At 33.9% G+C, this 24,588-nt stretch overlaps 2 protein-coding genes across 5 annotated transcripts; both read right to left on the minus strand.

Moving 5' to 3' along the window:
• Positions 1-2,396: 2,396 nt before the first annotated feature.
• Positions 2,397-4,222, minus strand: LOC100266640 (trihelix transcription factor ASR3). The gene is made up of 2 exons (XM_002268777.4): positions 3,507-4,222; positions 2,397-2,814 (listed from the first exon to the last, which is right to left on the minus strand). The coding sequence occupies exons 1-2, from the start codon at positions 4,123-4,125 to the stop codon at positions 2,507-2,509; spliced, it is 927 nt and encodes a 308-aa protein (XP_002268813.1). The 5' UTR covers positions 4,126-4,222; the 3' UTR covers positions 2,397-2,506.
• A 915-nt stretch (positions 4,223-5,137) lies between these two features.
• Positions 5,138-15,976, minus strand: LOC100247740 (plant UBX domain-containing protein 7). 4 transcript variants are annotated; one of them, XM_003631299.4, is made up of 10 exons: positions 15,713-15,976; positions 14,414-14,541; positions 14,201-14,314; positions 12,060-12,255; positions 9,636-9,713; positions 9,457-9,525; positions 7,507-7,650; positions 7,259-7,361; positions 5,805-6,079; positions 5,138-5,560 (listed from the first exon to the last, which is right to left on the minus strand). In XM_003631299.4, exons 1-10 carry the CDS (start codon positions 15,809-15,811, stop codon positions 5,396-5,398), a joined length of 1,371 nt encoding a protein of 456 aa, XP_003631347.1. In that variant the 5' UTR covers positions 15,812-15,976; the 3' UTR covers positions 5,138-5,395. The 4 variants fall into 4 exon arrangements, with proteins under 4 accessions (XP_003631347.1, XP_010654914.1, XP_059592137.1 ...); XM_010656612.3 differs by having other exon boundaries at positions 5,805-6,070; positions 15,713-15,972; XM_059736154.1 differs by having other exon boundaries at positions 5,805-6,070; positions 14,207-14,314; positions 15,713-15,971.
• Positions 15,977-24,588: the final 8,612 nt, after the last annotated feature.

Genomic DNA, 24,588 nt, shown 5'->3' on the forward strand with positions numbered 1-24,588 from the left:
AATGACGGACCCTTTATCACTCAAAATTTTTGAATGATCAATTGAAAGACCTTCAATGTGATCCTAATGAGTCAAAAATATATTTTCTATAAAAAGGGATTGCGTTACAAGTCTCCTACAAATAAAAGGTAATATAAAATCTATTGTGAAGGAGACTTCAAGTAATTTAATTATTATTTGTAAATGTTGTAGGAGAAATGGTTATATTAGTGGTATTTGTCCTTTGAGAAAATCCTCCTATATTGCTTCTAGTTCTATTCTAGAATCCAAGAAGAGATATGCATCAAATGCTACTTAAATTTGTTTTGTAAGAATTCAACTAAGCAGAAAGGAAGACAAGCTCATTTTGGACATAACGCAAAAAGATATATCATTAGCACATGTAACATCGGTAATATCTTCCTTATTAGAAATAGTCTCTTACTAGTTGTTGGTTTGATTCATAAAGTAATTTTTTAATCATCATGTGATTGCATCATAAAGAATTTTCAAAGTTTATCAAATCATCTTGATGTGCCATTCAAGTAACATGTTTATTCATATTAAAAAATTCAACGGTCATAACAAATGCTTTATCAAAAGAAAAACTTAGGAAAATCTAAAAAAGCATTTCTCGGTTACAAATGGCATATGCAAAATTTTAGAGATATGTATGATATTTGATTAATTTAACTCTCCTTGCTGAGAAATTGTCAAAATAATGATGAGTTAAGAAAAAGTAGATAGGAGGATGCAAAGTAAAGTGAAAAATGAAAAAAAAAATAAAAAATTAACTTCACATCAAATATAGCAAATAAATCAACAATCTTCAAAGGAGTAGCATCGGTCATCATCTAAGCAAAATTGATGATTATTAGATTATGGTCATAGAAAAAAAATTTGATGAAATTGATATAATTTCTAGCCTAAGATTTCAATCAAGAAGAATACATTATTTATGAAAATGTAAAATAGAATGGGTTCAAATTGAGCTTGAGAAGGTCTAAGCAATATTGAAGTTGGATCTTTGAAGACATGACTTTCATATGGCACAAACTATCCGTCTATCACACATCAAGAAATAACTTTTAAAATATTGTTTTTTAAAAATTATTTTTAAATTTTGTTGTATTTGATTAAAAATGCTATCTATTTATTTGTTTTGATAAGAAATTAGTACTTAATACCCAACATTAACAATTAATGGCATGAGCTGCGAGGATCCCATGCCTATAAATTATAGGTGTAAGCAAAATTGAAAAAATAAAAAAAACCAATCTAAATCAACCAATGATTTGGTTTTCAATAATATAAAAATCGGTTTAATTTGAGAATTTTGGAAACCAATTTTTTTGGTTTGGTTTTCAATTTTCTTATCCCCTAAGACAAACCAAATCAAACCCACATTTTAAAACTTATATACAATTATTTGATATTTAATAAATTTTTTATATTAAATTCTATTAAATGCATTCAATATATTGTTAACATCAAGTTCAAATCAACTTGAATTAATTTTAAAAATAAATTAGACTTAAAGTTTAATATAAAATCAAATAAATGAGTTTTGGGTTTAAAACAAAAGCAAATTTACAACTCGACTAAGGACTAAAAAGGTCATTAAGTTGAGTCAAAACCAATTCATGAAAACTAAACTAAATCAACCTTAAAAGGTTTGGTTTGATTCTGTTTTTTATTTCAAATCTGAATGATTAAGTTGGATAAAAACCAATTCATGAAAATCGAACCAAACTGACTTTAAAAGACTTGGTTTCATTTGGTTTTTCATTAAATATAATCGGTTTAGTTTTGAACACTTTTAAATCAATTATATCGTTTCAGTTCATATTTGACTTAAAAACCAATTGAACCGACTTTATTTACACCAATAAATAGGTATAAATAGAATTTATATCATTATGTATAAATTTTTTAAATATTTTTGCATTATTTATTTTCTTTTCAACTTTCACAATGAATCAAACAAGAGAATGTTTCTTCTCTTCCTTGACACTTTCCCTTATCCAAATTAATAGACCCTAAGTATTAATTTGGACGTCATAAAATAAACAAAGAAAGAATAAAAATAATAATAATAAAGTTAATTAGTTTATCATAAAACAAAATAAAATTCATTTTAGAATTTATATAGTTTGGAAGTGTTCATTTTTTATAAAAGAAGAATAAACTTAGAAAAAGCATAACTTTGGTGAGATGAAATCAAATCATGAAAAGTTTGAGAAAAAGCATTAATGGAAGAAAATAAGAAGAAAAAAATATTCAAGGAAATAAATTTACACCTTTTTAAAAAATATATATGTATAGATTGCCCAATAAAGGGAACAAATAACTGAAATTAAAAATAAAAAATAAAAAATAAATAAATTAAAAAAAAAAAGAAAAAGGAGAGAGAGAGAGAAAAAAAAAATTTTCCCTTAAATAAATAAAATGGGCTAACCGAAATAATGTCACTTCCAAATTTCAAGTTGCCGAAATCTCGGAAAAAATGGGCGGGTTTGGCAACTAATTAGGTCTGGCTTTGGCGACCCGAAATTAGAGTCTGAATGGCACCCGAAAGATTGTTAACAGCCGAAACGAGACCGTTAATTCCTTTCCGGTTGTCTTCATTTCGGGTTTCTTCAATTTGCATTCTTCGTTCTTCTAGCTCCATTACTTCTCGGTGTCTCCTCTCTTTCTTCTCGTCGCAGGATTTCATAGTTCGGGCCAAAACTGAAGCACTACGAACTATGCTCGACCCGATATTTCGGACTTTCCTGCGTTTCGTATTGGATTCCAATTTCTCACTGCATTCCGTCTCGGACGAGTCTGATGTTTCTACAACAGAAAATAATATCCAACTAATCAATTTCTGAAAAATAAAAAATATAATAAGATAAATTATTTTATTTTTCATAATATAAATACTTTAGAATAAAGTTTTAATATATGCTGAAAATGCAATTTATTTATTACGTGTGTTGTGTTGTGTTGAAGTACCCAAAATTCACTAGGAAAATGATTAGGCAGCTTTGAACCCACAGCTTCCCATCATGTTTTGGACTTTTTCATTCTATAAATAAAATTAAATTTTTTAAAAATTATTTTATTATTATTTAAATTAAAAAAAAAAAAGAAGGAAAAATCCAAATCAAATCAATCGCTATTGGGTACCGAATCTCCGTGCAGCATCGTATCTTGCCCAAAAATATTTGCAGGTCCACCATTGAAGGCTTACTAACCCAGAACCCAGACCCTTGACTCCATCAACATTTTGAAAATTTCAAAACATCAGACGGTAGCAATACATGACAGAAAAGACATAGAATGGAATAAGGTACAGAGATAACATCGACGGTGAATTTGGTAGGGTGTAGTTTAATGTTATAGTCCTGAGCGTACGGTGGCATATAAAATAATTTGAAATTTTTGTAATAAATGTTTGCAGAGTTTTCAAACACTGCAAGTTTGACCAAATCATCTTCTAACCGGGCGAAAATTTCTCATTCTGGATAATATTATTACAGTACCTGAAGCCGCCGGCGCTGTTGTCGGCGGCGGCGGTGGGGATGGTGGCCGCACGGAGATCGGAGCCGGTGATGGAACTGAGGATGAAGACGGCTGTGCGATGGTTCTCAGTGGGTATCTCCGGTGGACCACTTCGTTGAGGGCTTGGAAGACCTCCGAGGACATGTTCGACGGCAGATTCCGATCCTTTCGTTCGTGCTTCTCCATTTTCCAGTACGAAGGGTGGTGCTCGTCACCGGAGGCCGCTGCGGCGGAGGAGCGGGACTCGTACTCGCGGACCTTCTTGTAGTCGCGAAGCAGGTTATCCCACTTGTCGTTGCACTGGTTCTGGCTGCGGAGGCAGCCGTGGCTCCAGCAGTAGTTCTCAACCCATTTCCACCGGAGCTCGCCGGTTCGGCAGTGGTGTTTGGCTGCGCCGGATGAGGGATCCGGGGGGGTGGAGCTGGCCTTGATTCTTCTTTCGTCGTCGAGCTTCTTTGCCGTGATTAGGATGAGTGTTTCTTGGATGGTCCAGTTGCCTTTCCGGTACTCCCGACTCTGTAAGGATGATGTGGCGGCGGCGGAGACGACGTGGTGGGGGTTGAGGGGCGTTGTGGCTGCCGTGGGTGGTGGTTCGGACATGGCTTTGGCATCTCTGAGAAAAAAGTGTGCTTGTGTGCCCAATGGAGTGATCAGTAGAGAGAATAGGTGCTTGGAAAATGGGTTTACTATTGCCTCTTTCTTTTTCCTTTTTTCTTTTTTTTTTTTTAAAGAGAAAAATAATAAAACTTAACAATAATCTTGTTATTAACCTTGAAAAGTAAAAGGAGAAATAACTTTACCTTGATTTTTAAATAAAATATTTTCCAACATGGAAAGTAATTTAATAAAAAAAGACTTTTAATTTAATTTATTTTTTTTTAAAAAGGAGCATAATAAAATTGTAAATGAAGAGAGAGGAGGGGAATGATGAGTGCAAGCCAGTCTAAAAGAGCAGCACGTGAGCAGTGGATTGAACTTTTCCACGTGGCAGGAGCCGTGCCCTGGAGTAGTGAAATGAATTTCTCGTGTAGACGATAAATTAAAATGTTGTAAATGTTTCCTTTTGGAGGAACAGAAGTGGGAGTGATTTGGTGTGGCAGATTCCACATAGTCGAGGACAGCGTGGGTCCCACATTAATACTAAGCGCCAAAATCTGTGGACCCCATCCTTATTTATTCATCTTTTACTACGGTACTTGTGGGGTTCACAAATTTTGGCTACTGCCTACCATCCTAACTCTTCTTTTCTCTTTTATTTATTTATTTTTCTAATTTTTAATTTTTAATTTTTTTATGAGATTAAAAAAAAATATGTAAAAATGTTCAAACTTTTTTTTATTTACCTTTAAATATTAGTTAATTTTTCACAAAAAAAAAAAAAAAAAAAAAATCCCATTGTTTTACAATTACATTGTGCTTTAGAGCCTTTAGTAGCTACTAGCTAGTACCACCATTTAAGTAACAAAAAGGCATTGACCCCTTTTCTGATAGCTTCCCATTTTCAAACTTTCTAAAAGCTAAAGCAAACTTTCTACTTATGGTATTAGCTAAAAACCAAAACCCAAAACTACAAACACTCACATCCGTTGAAGGAATTAAGAAATTGAACCCATTAATCAACAAATTTGCAAAAGTGCAAAATAACTTTAATATAAAGTAAGTACAAATCCCATGCCCCTGACATGGAGTATATACAGTAAACAAAATGTCAAATATTAAGTTTCTGGTCCAAACACCCCCATCCATCCATTTAAACAAAGTCTCTACTTACAGAGAAAGAAAGAAATAAAGAACAGTTTGAACCAAAATTCTTCAATGCAGACTCTAGCAGTTGAAGCAACTCAGTAAAACAGTACCCACACCCCCATCTTCATTCCCATGTAACCGAGATCATAGAGTTTGCAAGTCCTGACTCTTCAAAGGTTAATTCTCTATCATAGTCCAGATTCTGTGAAGCACCTGGTATTGCCTGGGTCAAGTGGAACGGCCGTGAAACCACTTCCTCAAGTTGAGAATAGCAGAACGACCAAAGCAACTGCAAAACAAGAAAAGCAGTAAAACACTCAAATCCAGATCTTTGTTCACTGTGCATAAGCATTTTAAAAGCCAACAATCCCACCATGCGGTACATCCATATGATTGATGGGGAAAATAGATGAACCAATGTCACATGCTCACTTAGGTGGTAATTCAACATCCACATAGAGCCAAAATGTGGATGTGGGTAACAGAATACAGAGGGCCAAAATGATGCATAATCTTGCATGAAAAATCTTTACCTGTATTGGGTCAGTACGTAAGAAATTTCTCTGGATCCGGCGGCCATCTGGGAGACGGACTCCAACCCTGCAAAGAAGGTTCCTATCACCCTTGGGTTCTTCGGGCAGAGGAGGATATTCAGGCTTCTTAGCTGAACACATCTCTTCCTTCTTGTCAGTAGTGGTTACATCTTTTTCCTTGGAAGTCAATCCACTAGGGTCTTTCATGCTTGCCATAGAGGCTGCCAATGCCAATTGCACTTCCTCATCTTCTTCATTAGTTTCATCTGCAGCCACTGAGATTACTGGAATCAGATTTATTTAAATTTATGAAATCAATCAATAAAAATACTTAAAAGTATAAAGAACATTAAAGTAGAGGGAGAATCCCTTCCCCCAACAAAATGATAAAACAAAAATACTGTCTGACATCAAATTTGTAATCCATTGACAATAAAAACAAGAAAAAAAAATACAATAAAAGCAAAATAAATCTACATTAGATACCTAGCACCACAAATGGAATTTTTTTTTTTTCATAGCAAAATCAAAATGAGACCAAAGAGAATTTCTAAATAAATATTCTTCATCTTGAAGTACCTTCTAAACAATTACATCATAATCTTCTTAAAGAAAGAAACTTCAAATTCATATTTTCTTGGCACCCATTAAAAAGGATTATTAAATGTGCATGTATCATATACACATCCAGTGTATTGTAAGACACTTGTTGCGATATATATCAATGGCGTGCACTGTTTTTTCTTTTGAAAATTTGTACCACATTGTGTACTTCAATATTTTGACTACCATGCCTGCATCTTGAAAACAACTCAAGAGATGGAAATATGGAATCTGTGCATGCTAAAAGTGGACATGAAATTTCAGGTTTGAATAATTAGAAGCAAATGAGAAACAACTTGAATTAGAATAATGTAATCATATATGGGCATAAACAATCTGAAACAGCTGCTTCCCCCATAGCAACAGAAATAGTACTGCTGAGTACAAAACAGCAGCATTGCAACAAAAGAAGAACAAACTATTCTTAAACAATTTCTTAGCATCTAAACAAAAACTCTTGAATGGAACACTATATTTTTGGAAGGGAACCTTCAATAATTTTGGATATAATCTAATCTTTCCACTAAGGCTGTCTGTATAATTGGATTTTGATTTAAGATTGGGATTTCTACATTTGCTGATTTAAAATTCCAAAATTTGAATCTGCTGACCTAAGATTCTGTCTTTTGGATCAGATTATGAAATGAAAAAACTTACTTTCAAACCCACAGTTAAGTTGCTGAAGACACCAATGGTAATAAGAAGCAATTTAACAAACTGGTCCAAACATGGAAAGAGTATCAACTATTATTTTTGGAAAACCATCACCAGTTAAACGATGTCCCACTTTCATATTGTGTCAGAAGTATGAGATAATGACCAGCAGAAAAGAGCAAGAAAGCCTGGTATACCTTGAATTTTCTGGGGAGGAGTCAGAGAGCTTTCTCTTGGACGTTTATGAGATAGAGTGACGTGATGATCCTTGGGGCCACCATCCATGAATGGTAATAGATCCTACAGTTGAAAGTTGTCTCAGGTTGTCAATACAGTGTCCAGGATTCACAAATTCAAGTTCTTTTACAGTGATATTCCTTAGCCATTCTCCTATTACATGATCATGCAGAGGAAATCCAACAACCTACATAACTATAAAACATACCTCCAGCAAACGCTCTGGTTGAATCATTCCACACCATGAGCGCATCTTTTGGCCTGTGATGGGGTCAATCACAAGAACCACAGGAATAGAATCCAATTTGTAGTAGGTGCAGACTTTCTTGCCCTCACTTGTATCATCATATACCTATATTCACAACATAGGGATGAATATAATCATAAACATCAGATAATGAGGTATAAACTACAAATTTTATCAGCATCAAAACAAACAACATTGAACCAACACTGCAATGTCCAAGAGATTCCCACTAATCCACTCAGATCTCTAGGGAAAAATTATGCTTTGCAGTGGATTGCTATCCTTGCATTGAGCCCAAACATCTCAAATGCCCTCACAAAGCAGATGCCAATCCATACCAAATGCAGAGGTACATGTTCTTATCCCACTTTCTGAGTGAGGAGATATTGGTCAACAAAAACACTCCCCATGAAATGTTTTCTTGCTAGGTCACATGAAGGGGCATTTTTCAAGTGTAGAGGCAGATTCCTCCCTCCCTTCTTAAATGGTCAATTAAAGGAGACATCCCTCTTCCCAAGTAAAGGAGGTGGCCCAGCTTATTTCCATCCATGGTCAACTCTGGGAAATCTCCTCCCTCCCTCCCTCGAAGTTACTGTATTTTAGGACATGCCATCCTCATAATATTATTACTAAACAAGTTGGACATAAAGCTTAGGCGGTCCAGCATAAACTTAGCACATCTTAGAAGTGGTCTTATTTCAACCAGATGAGAGGGAAAGATCCACCAGCATCCAAGGACATGTAAGCCAGTCCCCATGTGGCAAACCTTGGCTTCTGGATGGTCCTGCACCCACTAGCAAGCTCCCCATTGGCCTTCTATGAAAAGGGCCCTTGGGGATTCATTTATGGCAAACTTTATTCAGGAGTTAAGACCATCTCCAGATTCTACAAAGCATTCCTTTAGATCTCTAACCCCCTCTCACCTATCCTTAAAGACTCACGATCCACTCATCTAAAACCCCCCCATGCCACCCCAAAGCCCATCCTCTCCCTACCCCAATCTTCCAATAATCAATTTGTGGAAATTGATCAATCATGAAGAGCAACTAGATAAGAAAAGGGCCCAACTCACAAACATCACAAAAATAATCATAATTTGTTTTAAAGGGCATGTTATCACTATGCTAGTTCCATAATATTGGCAAAGGTCTCACTGCATGAAAAGTGCCTCTATGGTTTACATCTTTGAGGTTCTAGAGTTCTTATAAAATTTCTCTTCATAGAAATTGAAGAAATATATATTTATCGAAGTTGCATTTTATGAAGAATTCAAAAATCTTAATCAATCTTTAGTAACCTGGTTTCTTTCAAACCTTTATTATGATTTCAATGCCATCAAAGAACCATTCCAGTACTATTAAATATTTATCATCTCTTAACAGGAACCACATGTTGATCATGCCTCATGGATACTCATATGCCTAAGCATGTAGAGTGCTGCCATCATTGTTTCAATCTTTCACATATTGAAACTAATATGATATTATGACAATTCAAGATATAAAAATCTACAACTTTAAACATCTAATCATATGTTTGTTTTCACACCAAAGTTAGACAGAATTTCATGAAATAAGTTCCTGGATAAGATCATGTAACTTGCAACATACTGATGAAATGTAATTTATTGTCACAAACTTAAGCCTTTCCTAAGTTCACGTGCGACACGTAGACAACTCAAGGAGCTTGACGTTGCTAGGTCAGTCTTTCCCACCCACCCCTATATAAACTCAAGGGAGGGTCATTTGAGCAAAGTTGTGACATTATGCAAATCAAATAATATTAAAATACCATACTTTGTCTGGTAGAGGACAATGAAGAATACCTGGTTTGAGCCCTAAATGCAAAGACAAAGCAAAAGCACAAAAGACTATTCATGAAAAATAATGACAATCAAAATATGATACTAACCTGCCAGAAGATGAAATTTGTACTAATAGTTTGCGCCACAGCTTCATTTGCCCATGTATCCCGATTAAGCTTCAGATAAGCAAATATATGCATAATACCAAGAGTGAGTCTTAATTCCAATGAAGGGGAAAAAAAGAATTGTTCAAATTAAGAGAAAGAAAGGGCTCAGAGAACACTACCATATGTGAGCTGAATTCTGTGGTGGATTGCAAGTTTACCAGGAGCCATTTATCCTGACCTGCAGCAGCAACTTTTGCCTGCATTTGTACCATGAATTAGTAAAAGCACTGAAACAAGTCATATTAAGTTCTCTAACTAAATATGATTTTTTGGATTAAACAAAAATCTGTTTAATTTTTAAATAGTCAGTAATTAAAATACGATGATGACTCCAAACACAAGCTTAAAAAGAGCTCCTTTTAAAAATTAATAAGTTGATAAAAGGATGCAAAGCTCTTAGCTTCAGGAATAAATTTGCTTCTACCACACTTCTTCCTCTTCCATTATTTTAATCATCCTACAACTATATTTATTTTCCACAATGACATCCACTGCATGTTTGATATTTGTTGGCTACATGAGTGCCCAAAAATATTATTCCAAAATTCTAGAAACATTCAAGAGGTGAACAAGACGTGCAAATGAGCGGAGGAGTGCAGTGCCTGACATAACAGGGTTCCTCCTTAAAAGAGACCATGCTATATAGCAAACTGTTTCTAAGGCAAGCAATTTTTGACCAGCCCAGGACTCCTAAAAGGATTTTGTTGTTGAGGAGATAAAGAAGCCAATTCCAACTGACACTTCAAAGCATCTCAAAATTGGCATATTGTTGGACAAGATTTCTGCCATTGTCCATATTTTTTCCATGTGTTTTAGAAGTTTTCCATGTGGCTTAGAATTTTAAATTACATTCAGATAGCCCTAGTTCCTTAAGTCAAATAATCATATTGATAAGATCTTGAACTATTGGCTTAGGAAAGGTAACGCACAAAAAGTCATGAAAACATTAGCTAATAGCGGTTGAAGACATGACACAGTCCCTCTTTAAACATATCCAGGCTACATAGAAAACTTCTTCTAAGGCAATCATTTTAAGATAAGAGGTGGAAGATGAAGTCACTCCAAGAAGAACCAGAAAGTTCAAAATTTTCGTTGTTAAGTAAAAGAAGCCAATTTCCGAACTGACCCTTCAAAGTATCTCAGCCTAGACATCATGCTATCCACATTTTTCCAATATCAGCATCTTTTTGCACATGATTTCTTCCACTGTACATATTTTTTCCCTAGTGATGGCATCTTGGAAGTCTAAATTACACCAATATCACCCCAGTTCCAGAAGTAAAAAGCCCTACTAATAAGCCTCAACCTATTTTTCCATGGTAAAGTTATTGCCAACCTTTCTTATCTTGAAAGAAAGGTGAACATCAAACCAGCAGAATTATCATAAATAACACTTCTTTTTTGCAGAGTGGTTTTTATTAGATGATTTGTACAGCATACAAGTAAGAAAGATGCAAATCTAATATGAGAGGGAGAGAGTTCAGAAGTCCTTAGCTTTCTAGCAAAACTAAGCTATGAAAGTTTTGAATAATTTTTTCAAGAGAAACCAAAATTTCTCCTGTAGGCAACACAAATGGTCATGGTTTTCAGTAGAATATATTGGCCTATTCAGTGATTGCTTGCTTCAAGATGCCTCCAAGCATTTGTAAGGGGATCAATTTTGGCAATCATTAATTTTTCAATGGAAAAGAAAAACAAGTGAAAACTTATTAGGGGGAAGGGGAAAAAAATAGAAAAGAAAAGGTCTAAAGGACAACTGTGTGTTTCCTATCAAAAAAGGGAGGACTGGGTTGAGGGATTTTTTTTCTTAATAGCAAACAAATTTATTGCATAAAAGGGACATAATGAAGGCCGAGATATCCCTCCAACCAACACTGTGAAAAGAAGCATGATAACAAGCTTCTGCACCATAAGGGGTGAAAAAGAAATTACGGAGAGTCAACAACAAAAGACTGCATCCAGTGCCCCTAAAGTTCTGTATTAGCCGACCAATCCACGACATGGTTGGCCGAACTGGGGTTCCAAAAGAAGAAACAATCTAAAACTCTCAAAAAGTCAACAGACTTGCAACTCCACCATCCAGTTTCCATGCCCCTCTTCTTCCCTAACTCACCCAAGATGGAGGAATTGTTAAATCCCCTTCCACTTGAAGGTTTCTATATCCTGCAGACGATGCATCCCTCAAACCTTTCAACAATGCTAGACTCTCAGGTCCAATAGCTAGTTGCTTGAGGCTTGCTTGTTTAGTATTCAGTATTCATCCTCTTACTCATTGGTCATTAGAAAACTGGCAATTTTTAGTTTTTACAGCTCAATGTAGTATTTTACATGAGATTCTTAATTAAATTTTACATTTTGAGCAAAAGAAGAGCTAGAAAAATAGTACAATAATTCATGATTGGTGATTGTCAAGGAAAAAAAATATTATGACATTATAACACAAATACCTAATGCCACTGATACAGTCATTTCAACTCATAGTTATTAATTTTGTAATAAATGAACTGTGCAGCAATGTTCTTAACAAGAAAACAGCTGTTTACCTTTTCAAAAGGTCCATGGTGCATTAAAGCAAATGGAGGCCGATATAACGAAGCAAGATTATCTCGAGAATTTTCTGCCGTAGATGTAGCACCTTTTTCTGATTCCCAAATCCCTGGGCGTTTCATCTCATCATCAAAATTACGGAATGCAACTAAAGAACTTGCTTCATGTGAAGGATATCCTCCTCTTGATACTCTACATCAAAATAGAAAAAACAAAATTCACAACTAAATTACAATAAATAATAAAAGGAAACAGCTGAGCGTGTTAAGCTACTACCAACAAAATGGTAGGGAAAGTGAAGTAGGCAGACAAATCAGAAGTGCACAGAAACAGGTATTTGAGTAATCATTATGTAACTTTTCAAATCTGGAACACATAGCAAACTAACAGAAACCAGACAAATAAAATAGGTGCAAAATTTGTTTGATATGAGTTCCCACCAAAACCATTTTACCTCAGGAACCAAGTAAACAAGAATTAGGAAAGACAGGTTGAATAAATAATCTAAACCATTTGCTAGAAAAAATATATGTCATGAACTGTAATAGAAGTTAAAAAGTGTAGCTTTAGATGCACAAGTAACTGGAAAGGAAAGAGGACTGTTAGCAGACAGTACCATTTTTGAAACTTACTATTGCAAAGGAGAAAACAAATATCCAAGCACCATAGTCTATGTTAATATCCATGCCTTCAAAATCAAAAACATAAACAAGAATTCCCTTTATGGACACAACAAAACATTCTTAGAGAATAAATATAATGAAACAGAAAACGACAACCAATCTCATCCCTAGCTAGTCCAATTCCTTGTCACCATATACATACTGGCATCACAATTACTAGAGGAGAAAGGCAAGATAAAAATGAATTTATTAGATAAAATTTTCCAAAAATATGGTTATATCCAATGATGAAAATATCGTTTTGACGGATATTTCGATGACTTAATTTCACAGATATATCGGAAAATATCGATGAATATTAACACAAAATATCAATGGGGCAAAAATTAATCAAAACTCATGGAAATGTTGAGAAAAACTCTAAAAATGATAAATAAGAACTAATATACATATTCAAGGCTTTTTTTTAAAAAAAAAAAACAAATATAACATATTTTGTGATATTTTGTAATAATATATTGAATTTTAAAACACATTAAATCTAAAATTATAATATATTTAGTTTGAAATAAGGTTTTTAATCTAAAAATATTGATAATTTTATTATAAATTTATAATTATTTGTATTTAAATATTATATAGAAAACATAGTAAGATAATTAAAATTGATATATTTATAATATTTTTATTTTAATTAATTTAAATAATATATATGGATATGTATAAATTTGCATGTGCATATATATTGCACAACAAGAGAGATACTCTAGTGGTTCCCATCAAGCTCACGCCGCAGCAACCCAGGTTCAATCCTTGCCTTGGTGCTGTTTAATTTTATTTCTTAAAGAAGTTATCCCACTTTGAAAGTGGGAAAGGAAAGAATAGTGAATTTATTGGGGAGCCATAATGGGCCACAACACATAGTGGGTTGAATGAACTGTGAGTGGGCTTTCTTTGTTGGGCTAGAATTGGGCAACTTAAATTTTTTAAGAAAAGGTGCTGACGTGGTTCCAATTTAATCAGTGATACTACCGAAATATTGGCATAATATTGATATATCACCAAAAAATCCACAATAAATGCAAATAAAATTGGAAATTTCGGTCCAAAAAAATATCCTTCCACATATCGTGTTGGGCAGGCCCGACACCCGATATATTGACCAAAAATCAGCGATATATCCCGTTCTTTTGTCCATGGTTATATCTGGCTATTTTGATGAGCCACAAATGCCAATAACAAAACAACAAAGAGAAGATTTTTAAAGAAAACTAAAGCCCTGGAGCAACTTTTCAATGCATTATTCTCAAAGAAAATTAGAATAAAATGCAAGCAAAAATAAGAAGTCAGAACACCAACACACTGGAGCAACTTTTCTTGCATTATTCTAAAAGAAAATTACAATAAAATGTAAGCACACATAAGAAGTTGAACAATACCATTACCAATCATGCTTGAAGTTATATGGAAGCCTCCCAATTAAAATGGAAAAGGAAGAAAGAAGAGAAACATACCCATACAACATAGCATCGTCATAAAGAGCCTCCCTTATCACCGGTAATGGAGGCCGTACTTCATCTCCATCATCTTGTACAACATTTTCATTTTCAATGTCCTTTCTTGATCCACTGAGCCAAGGTAAAGAAGGCAACATTGAGAAATAAACATAAAAAGAAAAACAACCAAATATGAATAACATGTCAGTTTAAATCATTTTCCCAACATACCTTGAACTTTGATCAGGCAGGGGACTAATATTTTCAATTGGTGGAGAATATGAAGACGCAGCCATGGTTCCACCTTCATTCCCAACATAGAACAGCTGAATAGCTTCCTCTAGTTTCCAGCTTGTAGCCTGTCCCCATATATTTCAGCCATTAAGTTTCATATAACGACAAAGTATGGTTTACAAAGTACAACATAAAAATATATAAATAGCCATATAGTTCTGCCATTCTACAAATGAGAGCTCTAAATTACATAATCAAGAAAATGGGCCTCCAAAAAGTTAGTCAAATTGAAGTTTGATCATTTCTATCTTGTGAAATCCACATTAATAGAAAATTTGAGGATTCAGTAAGAGTCTTCTTCTTTATCTTCATTTTCTTTTGTTTTTCTTTTTCCTTTTTCTAAGAGCATAAAGGGTAGTGCTTAAAAAAAAGGTGGCCTCCAGATTAGTACTTTATAACCTCATAGTGCAAGGCGACATTTCAGCCCTAGACCAAAGGAGCTACACCAGGTTAACCCTGTGTTCACTGACTGCACCCGCCACAGCCAACACTGAGTAATCTAGGAATTCCTAGTGGCAGGAATTAAACCCAAGACCTTGTGCCTCTTACACAAATCTCTGCCCTTTCCCTGACCACTGGGCTCAGATGGGCTACAATGTGCCTCAGGATACAAACTCTTCCTACCATGCGATAATTTATTGTTGCACTTTTTCTATCAAGAAGGCCCACAAATAATCAAATATCAATTCAACGAGCTCACAAGTATTCCAAATAGGATATAGAAATATCTCAACCCTAGTATCAACATTTTGTTCACTAATAACATTGCCAGATATTTGGTACCCAATCAGCAAGCATAGCATATTCCTCACCATTACCACGTGTACCAACTCATCAGCAAATCTTGACCTTTGCATACCCATATTAGCACAAACACACACAAAACTAGGCACAAGTAACAATTTCCCTCATTCACGTCTAATTCGATCGGTTAATCATTCAATTTAAGAACAAAAGTTCGCCATTTTCTTCTTTGTTTACCTATCATTGAAGGGATTAAGACACCATCCATTCATGTACTTAATACAGCTTCGAATTCACCTTCTTCTACTCCAGAAATTCAGTTTTGCAGTTCCACATTCAAAATTCTATTTTTTTTTTTCCCTTTTCCCTGATCTTCTAAATGTAAGACAACAAACCGAAACCCATCAACAACAACCCATAGTTTCTACATAATGTAACAAAAAAACAGCAATTAAAGCGCAAAAAAGAAGAGAGATGTGAACCGAGAGTAACCTGCAAGAACTGCCTAGCTGTGTCGGCGGACTGACCCACGGCAATCTCCAGAAAGGAGGAGACCATGCTTTGCTTGTCAGCTGAGAGAATGCTCTCCATCTTCCAGAGATTCTCAAACCAAAATCCTAATCGATAACCGATTGAACCCCAATCGATGCTGAAGGATTTTCTAGGGTTAGAGATGGAAAGAGATACGGGAGGACACTCTGGAAAGCAGCGTACACAAATCCCCTTTTTCAGGGTTTTTTTTTTTTTTTTCTTTTTTAAGTATTTCACATAGATATCTCTCTGTATATATAGAAATTATAATTAAAAAAATAATAATAATTTGCCAATTCTAATTTGTTTCACAGTCCAAATCCTTTTTATATTAGGACTCCTCCCTTAATTTAAAATATATATAAAAAAAAGTAAAAAAATAAAATAAAAAATAAATATGTGATAAATAAAATTTAATTGATTTTAATTTTAGTAAATTTACAAGATATAAAATTTGTAGCATAATTTATTCAAATGAACTCATAAAAAATTATATGATATTTAAATTTGTTCAATTTTCTCTTGCCATTATTCTAAAATAAAAAATAAAAAATAAAACTTTTTATGACCATGAGAAAATAAAGAAATAACAAAAAAAAATATAGAAAAAGAAAAATTATCCAAAAGGGTCTATAGTCACCATTAGGCTGAAAGGTGTAAAAGTTATAAAGTTAAGCATAACTTATGCTTTTCATCTTTTAAGTCTATGCCTATTATATCTTTTCTTTATTATTTTTTTTTCCTAAGACTTTTTAGCTTTATTATAAAAATTATTCTTTTTCTTTTGTGCTTTATATACTTCATTATTTTTATTATTAACATGTTATTAATATTATTATTTAGGATATTAATATTATATGTTATGATTATTGTTGATATTGTTTTTTATATTAGTAATATCTTATTAATATTATTATTATTTTTATTATTTGGATACAACCTACAAACCAATCCTAGAAGATAATTTCCTTCCTCTTTTAATTCATAAATCTTATAGATTTTATTATAAAAGTCATTCATAAAAATACTTCAAAGCTAAGGCACCCATTTTTATATATTAATAGAGAAGTCAAGTGTAGACCCTCCATTTTTTTTTCGATGTTTACCCTTCAACGTCTTTATATTGCCTTATTGTACACTTATGATTCATTTTTGAGCTTTTATTGTGTTTGTACCGTAACCTCTTATTTTAGTTTAGAATTTTGTTTGGTTTCCTTAATTTTTAGTGCATTGAGGTTTAATTTTATTTTTCTATTGTATGATTTTAGAATTAGATTGATTTTTTATTTTTTATTGCATGAGATTGATATTTCGATATTTGATTGCATATAATTGACATTTTGATTTTGATACATGTGATTAATATTTTTTATTTTTCAGATGTGCATATGATTGACATTTTAATTTCTAATTTCATGAGTTTGATTTTTTATTTTTGTCGGCATGAGATTGATTTTTTTTTTCCTTTTTTTTTTCAATTGCATGAGTTTGATTTTTAGATTTTTTTTTTTTTTTTTTGTTAGTTGCATGAGATTGGGTTTTTAATTTTGTATTGCAGGTAAACTAACATTGATTTTATTTTTGTATGTGATTAGCTTTAAGTTTTTTTAGTGTGTAATTTGTATTTTTATCATTAGTGCATGATTTTTATTTTTTTTAATGTAAGGTCATGTGAGAATTTGAGATTCACTTAAAAGAAAATTCTAAAAGGAGTGGTCTCTTGCATGTGGGATTTTTCTAGAAGGGTTTTTTTTTTTATGAAAGAGATATTTTTATATTTTTTTATGCGAGGGAAAGAATTCTCTAGAAGAGTTTTTCTAGAATTCTGGAGAATTTTGGGAGAGTGAAGAGAGAGCTTGAGTGAGGACTCTTGGTGGGCAGGTGAGATGGCTGAATTGTGGGTGTTAGTGGAATTTTGGAAAAGAATTCACCCACTTTTCTTGTGTGTTAATGGAGCATAGATTCAAGTGTGCAGCCGCCTAGTGGAAAGCTTAGTGGAGTATGGACTCATGGAGGATTGGGGTCGTGTTAATGGAGAATCACACCTGCTGAATTTGGTGGCTGCACATGGAGGCTTAGTTGCTCAAATTCGATGAAGAACACTCCTTGAAAAAGGTTGATGTGAAGCTAAATTTCCTTATAGAAGATAACAAGTTTTTTTTTTCCCACTTTTTTGTTCACATAATCATAGAAAGTTTAGGGTATGTTTGGATGTGGATGTATAGGCCACACACGAGTGTCGTTAGATTTATTGTTTAGATGGTTGCGTGATTGAACTTGATGATTGATGATTTAGAATTGAAATTAGATTAATTTTCTTCAGATTCATTTTTTTACCTAAATAAGCCATTGGATAATCACATGATGATTGATTTTGGTTGATTGAATTGATTTTGATCCATGTCTCTTTGATTTTGTATTTTTGATTGATGGATGTTTGTATTTCACATTTCAAAATTCACTCACATGCTTGACATTAATAGATGGTCCCATGTGAAGCTTGATTAGGCATTTGTTTAAAAGGGTCTCTAATAGTCTTGTACTTGGCTGCACTTTAGGTTTATATATTTGGACACTTTTAGTTCTTGTTTAGGTCACTAGAATTCCACATTACTTTACTAGAATTCACATTCACACACTAATACTTTTTCCTTGATTGTTGTGTTTGAGATTTCATGTGTTTTAATGTTTTTGAAATTGATTTCAAACATTTTCATAATTAAATCAATCTTTTTCATTTTAAAATTCATCTTAAATCATTAAGTATAAAAATCTATTTTTAAAAAAGTCATTCTTCTAATTTTAGTCAGTATGCACCCTTCCATTGATTTTTGAATGAATTTCGATTTTGAGAAACATGAAAATAAATTCATGGCTCCATAATAATGAAGTAATTTCTTGTCTTGGTGAGCTTATCCATGATCATATGAGGTTAAGAAAGTATAGATAATTTTCATGAATATTAATTGGGGAAGTGGTAAATCCTTATATACAAGTTCTTTAAGAACAAATATTCTATTGTCACTTTGTTTGATTTGTTAAACCTTTGTGATGAAAAAATAGATTTGAATTCTTTAGAACCTTTTTTATTTTTTTTATTTTTTATGATTACATAATGTTATAGACTTCCTAAATATGCTAATAGAACTCTGTTTGAGTGCAAAATTATTTTCTAATTAGGAGATATCAATCAATCTTTCAATAAGTTCATTTTTCACTTAATTTTGGATACTTAGATTTTTTCAACAAAATTAAATTATTTAATGACTTCTTTAATTCATTTTGATATTTTTCACTTAATCTAGATATCTTAAATTTAATCTTAGGCACTTGAAACATTCGAAACTAATTCCCTTAATAGGAGAAATTATTTTTCATTTTTACATTGACCGCACAACTTGTCTTTTGGAGCCAGGAAATATTTATTCAATTTTAAGTATGTTATGTACGTGATCATGCCTTGAATTTATTTTTTACATAAACTAGACATATTAAGTAGTCAAAATTTTGGTAAGATTTAACACATCTCTAAGTTAGTCAAATAAATCAACATTCGAGTGCCATCAAAATATGCTCTATTTTGGACCAATTGTGATTTTATGAAAATTGATATTAAATGGCACATAGTTAATTAACTTGGCCTTTTGAGTTGGAATCTAGACACATAGAAGATATTGTCCAATTTTTTTTCATGATAAAATTCTATTTCTAGATATTTAAAAAAAAAATTATTTTGTAAACTCCTCTATTATGATCATATACAGATTATTTTGTGTAGTGACCCATTTTGTGATTTAATCACATATAATTAATTAATTTATATTTTTTTTATTGTGATTTAGATATGTTGAAGGTATTTTATATTCTTTTGTCTCAATGAAATAACCTCTCAGTTGAATTAGAGAGAGAATTATTGAGAAACAATGACTTGACTTTTCCATTAATTAAGAATAAATATATATACACAAAAATGGGCATTGTCGTGAGTTACACAAAACACAAAAATAGGAAACAATCCTAGAATTAGGGAATTACAACAAATTACAATAATTTAAAAATATAAAGAAAATCTATTGTAATGAATGATCTAATATGCCCCCTTAAGATGGAGCTTTGGAGTAAATGCTAATCTTGACTTGTAATTCGTGGAAGCGGCTTCGTGGAAGTGGTTTAGTAAGAGAGTCGACAAGTTGATCTACTGAGGAAACATGAGTAAGACGAAGAACACCTAATTCAACTTGATCCCGAATAAAGTGATAGTTAATTGCCACATGTTTCAGCGTGAATGAAAGACTGGATTAGAACAAAGATAGGTGACACCAACATTGTCACAATAGATAACAAGTGGTGTAGGAAGAGTGACGCCAAACTCTGTGAAAAAGGAACAAATCCAATTGATTTATGAAGTAGTAATGACAACTGATCGATACTTAGCCTCTATGGATGATCGAGCAATTGTACGTTGTTTCTTGGACGACCAAGATAGACAATATAGGCACTTGTAGAGGTATAGTCATCTTTGTTTCCAGCCTAATTTGCATCTGAGAAGGCATGAAGAGAAAGTGTATTTGCCTTAAGAAGAAATAATCCATGAGTCAATGTGCCACACAGATATCGAAGCAGTCGTTTTGCAGCATTCCAATGTTCAAATGTCGGGTGATGCATGAATTGGGATAGCTTGTTAACAACATATGATAGGTTTGGGCAAGTGAGTCAAAGAAACTGTAGACTCCAACAATGGTTCTATATTTTGTGCAATTAGTCAGAGTTATACCTGAATGAAGTGTGAGATTTCTATCTGTAACAAGTGGTGTAGCAACAGGTTTTACACTAGACATTTTTGTCCGGGCAAGAAGATCAGAGATATAGGACCTTTGAGTAAGCAACACACTAGATGGAGTGGTAAGAACCTCAATGCTGAGAAAGTAGGACAAGGCGCCAAGATCCTTGATTGAAAATCTTTGTTCCAGGAGGTCAATGTAGCGTTGAATAATTGGTGTTGGTACCTATGATAATACTGCCATCCACATAAACAAGTAGATATATAGTAATGTCACCTGAGTGGAGAATGAATAGAGAAGTGTCTGCATGAGAGTTTGTGAACCTAGACTCAATGAGGAACTGGAGAAGTTCAAGATACCAAGCCTATGGGTCCTGTTTGAGTCCATATATAGCCTTCTTTAATTTGCATACATGTATTGGATTGTCTCTATCAACAAATCCTGGAGGCTGGGCCATGTAGACATCTTCGGAAAGATGACATTGAAGAAAGGCATTATTAACATCCAACTGTCGCAACTGCTAACCTTTATTGACTGTCAGGCTTAGAACAAGTCATATTGTTGTCGGCTTGACAACCGGACTAAAGGTGTCATGATAATCCACTCCAAGTCGTTGATGAAACCTTTGGCAACTAATCTGGCTTTGTACCTATCAACAGAACCATCAGGAAGTCGTTTAATACGAAAAACCCACTTACATCCAACAAGATTCTACATAGAAGTAGATGAAAGAAGCTTCCAAGTTCCATTTTGAACAAGAGCATCAAATTCATCATTCATAGCTTGTCTCCATTTGGGATCGGTTAGGGCTTGGTTAACAGTATGAGGCTCAATGCCTGATGGTTGAGAAATGATAGCAGTGAGATTCATCTTGGTTAGGGGTTTGTGGATGTTGTTTTTGGCTCTAGTGGTCATGGGATGGGTATTTTGATGGGTGGGTGGAGTTATGATTGAAGCAGAAGAGGTCTCAGAATTTTGTGGAGGCATATTGAGTGAGCCATTTGAAATGGGTAGAGTTTGGACCGGAAGAAGCCGATTGGAAATGATCTCTGGGGTGGGACGAGCTAGATGGGATTGGTGAATGGTAAAGGGAAAGAGTTTTCAAGAAATTTGACATAACAAGAAATATATGTTTTAGAAGTGGATAGATCAAGATAGATATAAGCACTTTGTGTTGTAGAGTAACCAAGAAAAACACAAGGAGTGGAATGAGAGTCAAGTTTATGTTGAGAATAAAGACGAAGCCACGGATAACATAAGCAACCGAACACCCAAAGTTTAGTGTAGTTGGGTGGAGACTTAAAGATTTTGTTAGAAGGAGATGAGAGATATAGTGTGGGTGTGGGCATACGGTTGATGAGATATATAACATTGGCAAAGGCGTAAGTCCAATAAGTTAGAGGCATCGATGCATGATTAAGAAGAGATAGACCAGTTTCAACAATATGATGATGACATCGTTCGAAAAGACCATTGTGTTTAGGTGTGTGTGGTGGTGTAGTAAGATGTGATATACCATTGGTGGAGAGAAAATTATCAAGGGCTTGATATTCGCCACCATTATCTGAATAGAGGGTAATAATCCGGTATTTAAATTTGTTTTCAATTAATGCCTTGAAGCGCATAAAGACATCATACACATGGGATTTTCTTTTAAGTGGATAATACCAAATATACCGTGTATAATGATCAGCTAAAATAACATAGTATTGAAAACCATCAACAGAAGAAATAGGAGAGGTCTATACATAAAAAAAGAGAAGTTCAAGTGGATGGGATGAGGTTAAGGTAGAAGAAGAAAATGGAATTTTATGACTTTTATCACATGAATAGGCATTACAATGTGTGGAAAAGGATAGCGAACTAGACAATGGTAAAGAAAACTTGGAGACAATATTTTTCACAATAGTAAATGATGGACGACCTAGTCTAAAGTGCCACTCGGACGAAGTGGTCTTGACATTGGAAAATGCAAGCAACGGTGAAGAGGTAACAAAAGGGAATGTAGTCAACCACTCATATACGCCATCCTTAGGTTCACCCATCAAAAGGATTGCCCCTGTGTTTAGATCCTTCACTTGAAAAAATAGAGAGTGAGAATTCAACAAAAACATGGTTATTAGTGCAAAATTGATAAATCGAAATTAAGTTCTTTTGCATGGAAGGGACACAAAGGACGTTTTGTAAAGTAAAGGTGCAAGAGGAAGTAGGTATGGTGGTAGAACCGGTATGTGTGATGGGAAGGGCCGATTCATCGTCGATCATGACATCATCAGATCCTTGATACGGGCTATGAAGAGAGAGATTGCTCAAGTCAGGTGTAACGTGGTGAGATGCTCCACTATCCAACAACCAAGTAGGAGTAGTGTTGTTACTGAGAACATCATGATTGACTTGTGGTTGCCAGGGTGTGGAAGGGCGATATCCTTGAGGACAAGGTGTCGGGGATTGTTGATTAGTGACAAGCTGAAACATCGGGCATCGTTTGGCAGTGTGTCCTTGAATACCGCATGCTTGACAATGAACCAAATAAGGTTTGGGTTGGTGATGTTCATGAGGAGAAAACGTAGTGGTAGGGCCTGGTTGTTGTGGAGTGGTGGCTGGTGGATGCCAATTTGGACGATTCCGGAAGGCTGTGGGATTTGCCATTACCGGTAGTGATAGAGGAGATGGTTGAGCGGTCTGAAGAGATGCTTCTTTGTTGAGAAGTTTCTCATGAAGCTCAACAAAAGAAATTGACGTGTCATGAGCATTAATTGCATCAATGACAAATTTGTACTCATCACTGAGTCCATCAAGAACCCAATTAATAAGATCATCATCATCAATTGGCTTCCCCAAAAGGGCAATTTCATTAGCACGAGTCTTTATCGCCTGCATATATTCACTAATTGATTTTGAGCCATTGGTACACCGCTTTAATTGTTTAATATGACTACGAGATGGTTTGACATAGGTATTGGCTAAGGTTTTCCATGCATCAAGGGAAATGGTGGTGCGGGCAATAAATGGTTGTAGTGAAACGGGGATAGCACTAAGGAGAGCGTTAAAGATGAGACGATCTTGACGCTTCTAGGTTGTGTATGCCGAATTTGGGGATGCAACACCAGTGACGGTGACGGTGGGTGGTGGTGGAGTATGAGTGCCATCAATGAAGTGATGAAGATCATAACCTTCAAGAAGAGATTGGATTTGAAGGCTTCATGTGAGATAATTGGTGGATGACAATTTGGTGATATTGGAGAGATTGATTGTAAGGAGGGGATGTTGAGGATCTTGGGAGTTTTGGATGGTGATAGGATTGTTGGTGGAAAAGAGAGATGCACTAGAAGCCATTGAGGAGACTGGTTGTAGAAAAAAAAAAGGAAGAAAATAGGCCCAAGAAGATTAGGCTCTTGATACTATGTTGAATTAGAGAGAGAATTATTGAGAAACAATGACTTGACTTTTCCATTGATTAAGAATGAATATATATACACAAAAATGGGCATTATTGTGAGTTACCAAAAACACAAAAATAGGAAACAATCCTAGAATTAGGGAATTACAACAAATTACAAGAATTTAAAAATATAAAGAAAACCTATTGTAATGAATTCTCTAATACTCTCTAGATATTTATTTATGAATTATTTTGTGAAAACCTTATTTTGCCCTGTTAAGGATGATTTACATGTTTTTGGTAATTTGATCATTCTTGAGCATGTTTGTGAGTCTTATTATTATTATTAATTCACATTGTATATATATATTATACACATTAGTTGAATCTTCATTTAGATTAAAATCGTTCATTTGATATTCTATTTAGATTAATTCTTATAGGTGAACATAAGTTAGCTAATTTTGAATTTGTAAACATGATTATTGTATCTTGCTTCCTTGAACTCATTCTTTGTCATCTTTTATTTCTTGATTTGGGATGTGTTATATATGGGTTTAGTCTATGGTTTTACATTTATTATTCTTATTTGTGAATTAATTGATTTTTTTTTAAAGTGTTTTATATGCTATCAAGATACATTTCCTTTTTTCCTTATCTCTTTGTTTCTAATG

The sequence above is a fragment of the Vitis vinifera genome, chromosome 1 (assembly GCF_030704535.1).
Source record: "Vitis vinifera cultivar Pinot Noir 40024 chromosome 1, ASM3070453v1".
NCBI lineage: Eukaryota > Viridiplantae > Streptophyta > Magnoliopsida > Vitales > Vitaceae > Vitis > Vitis vinifera.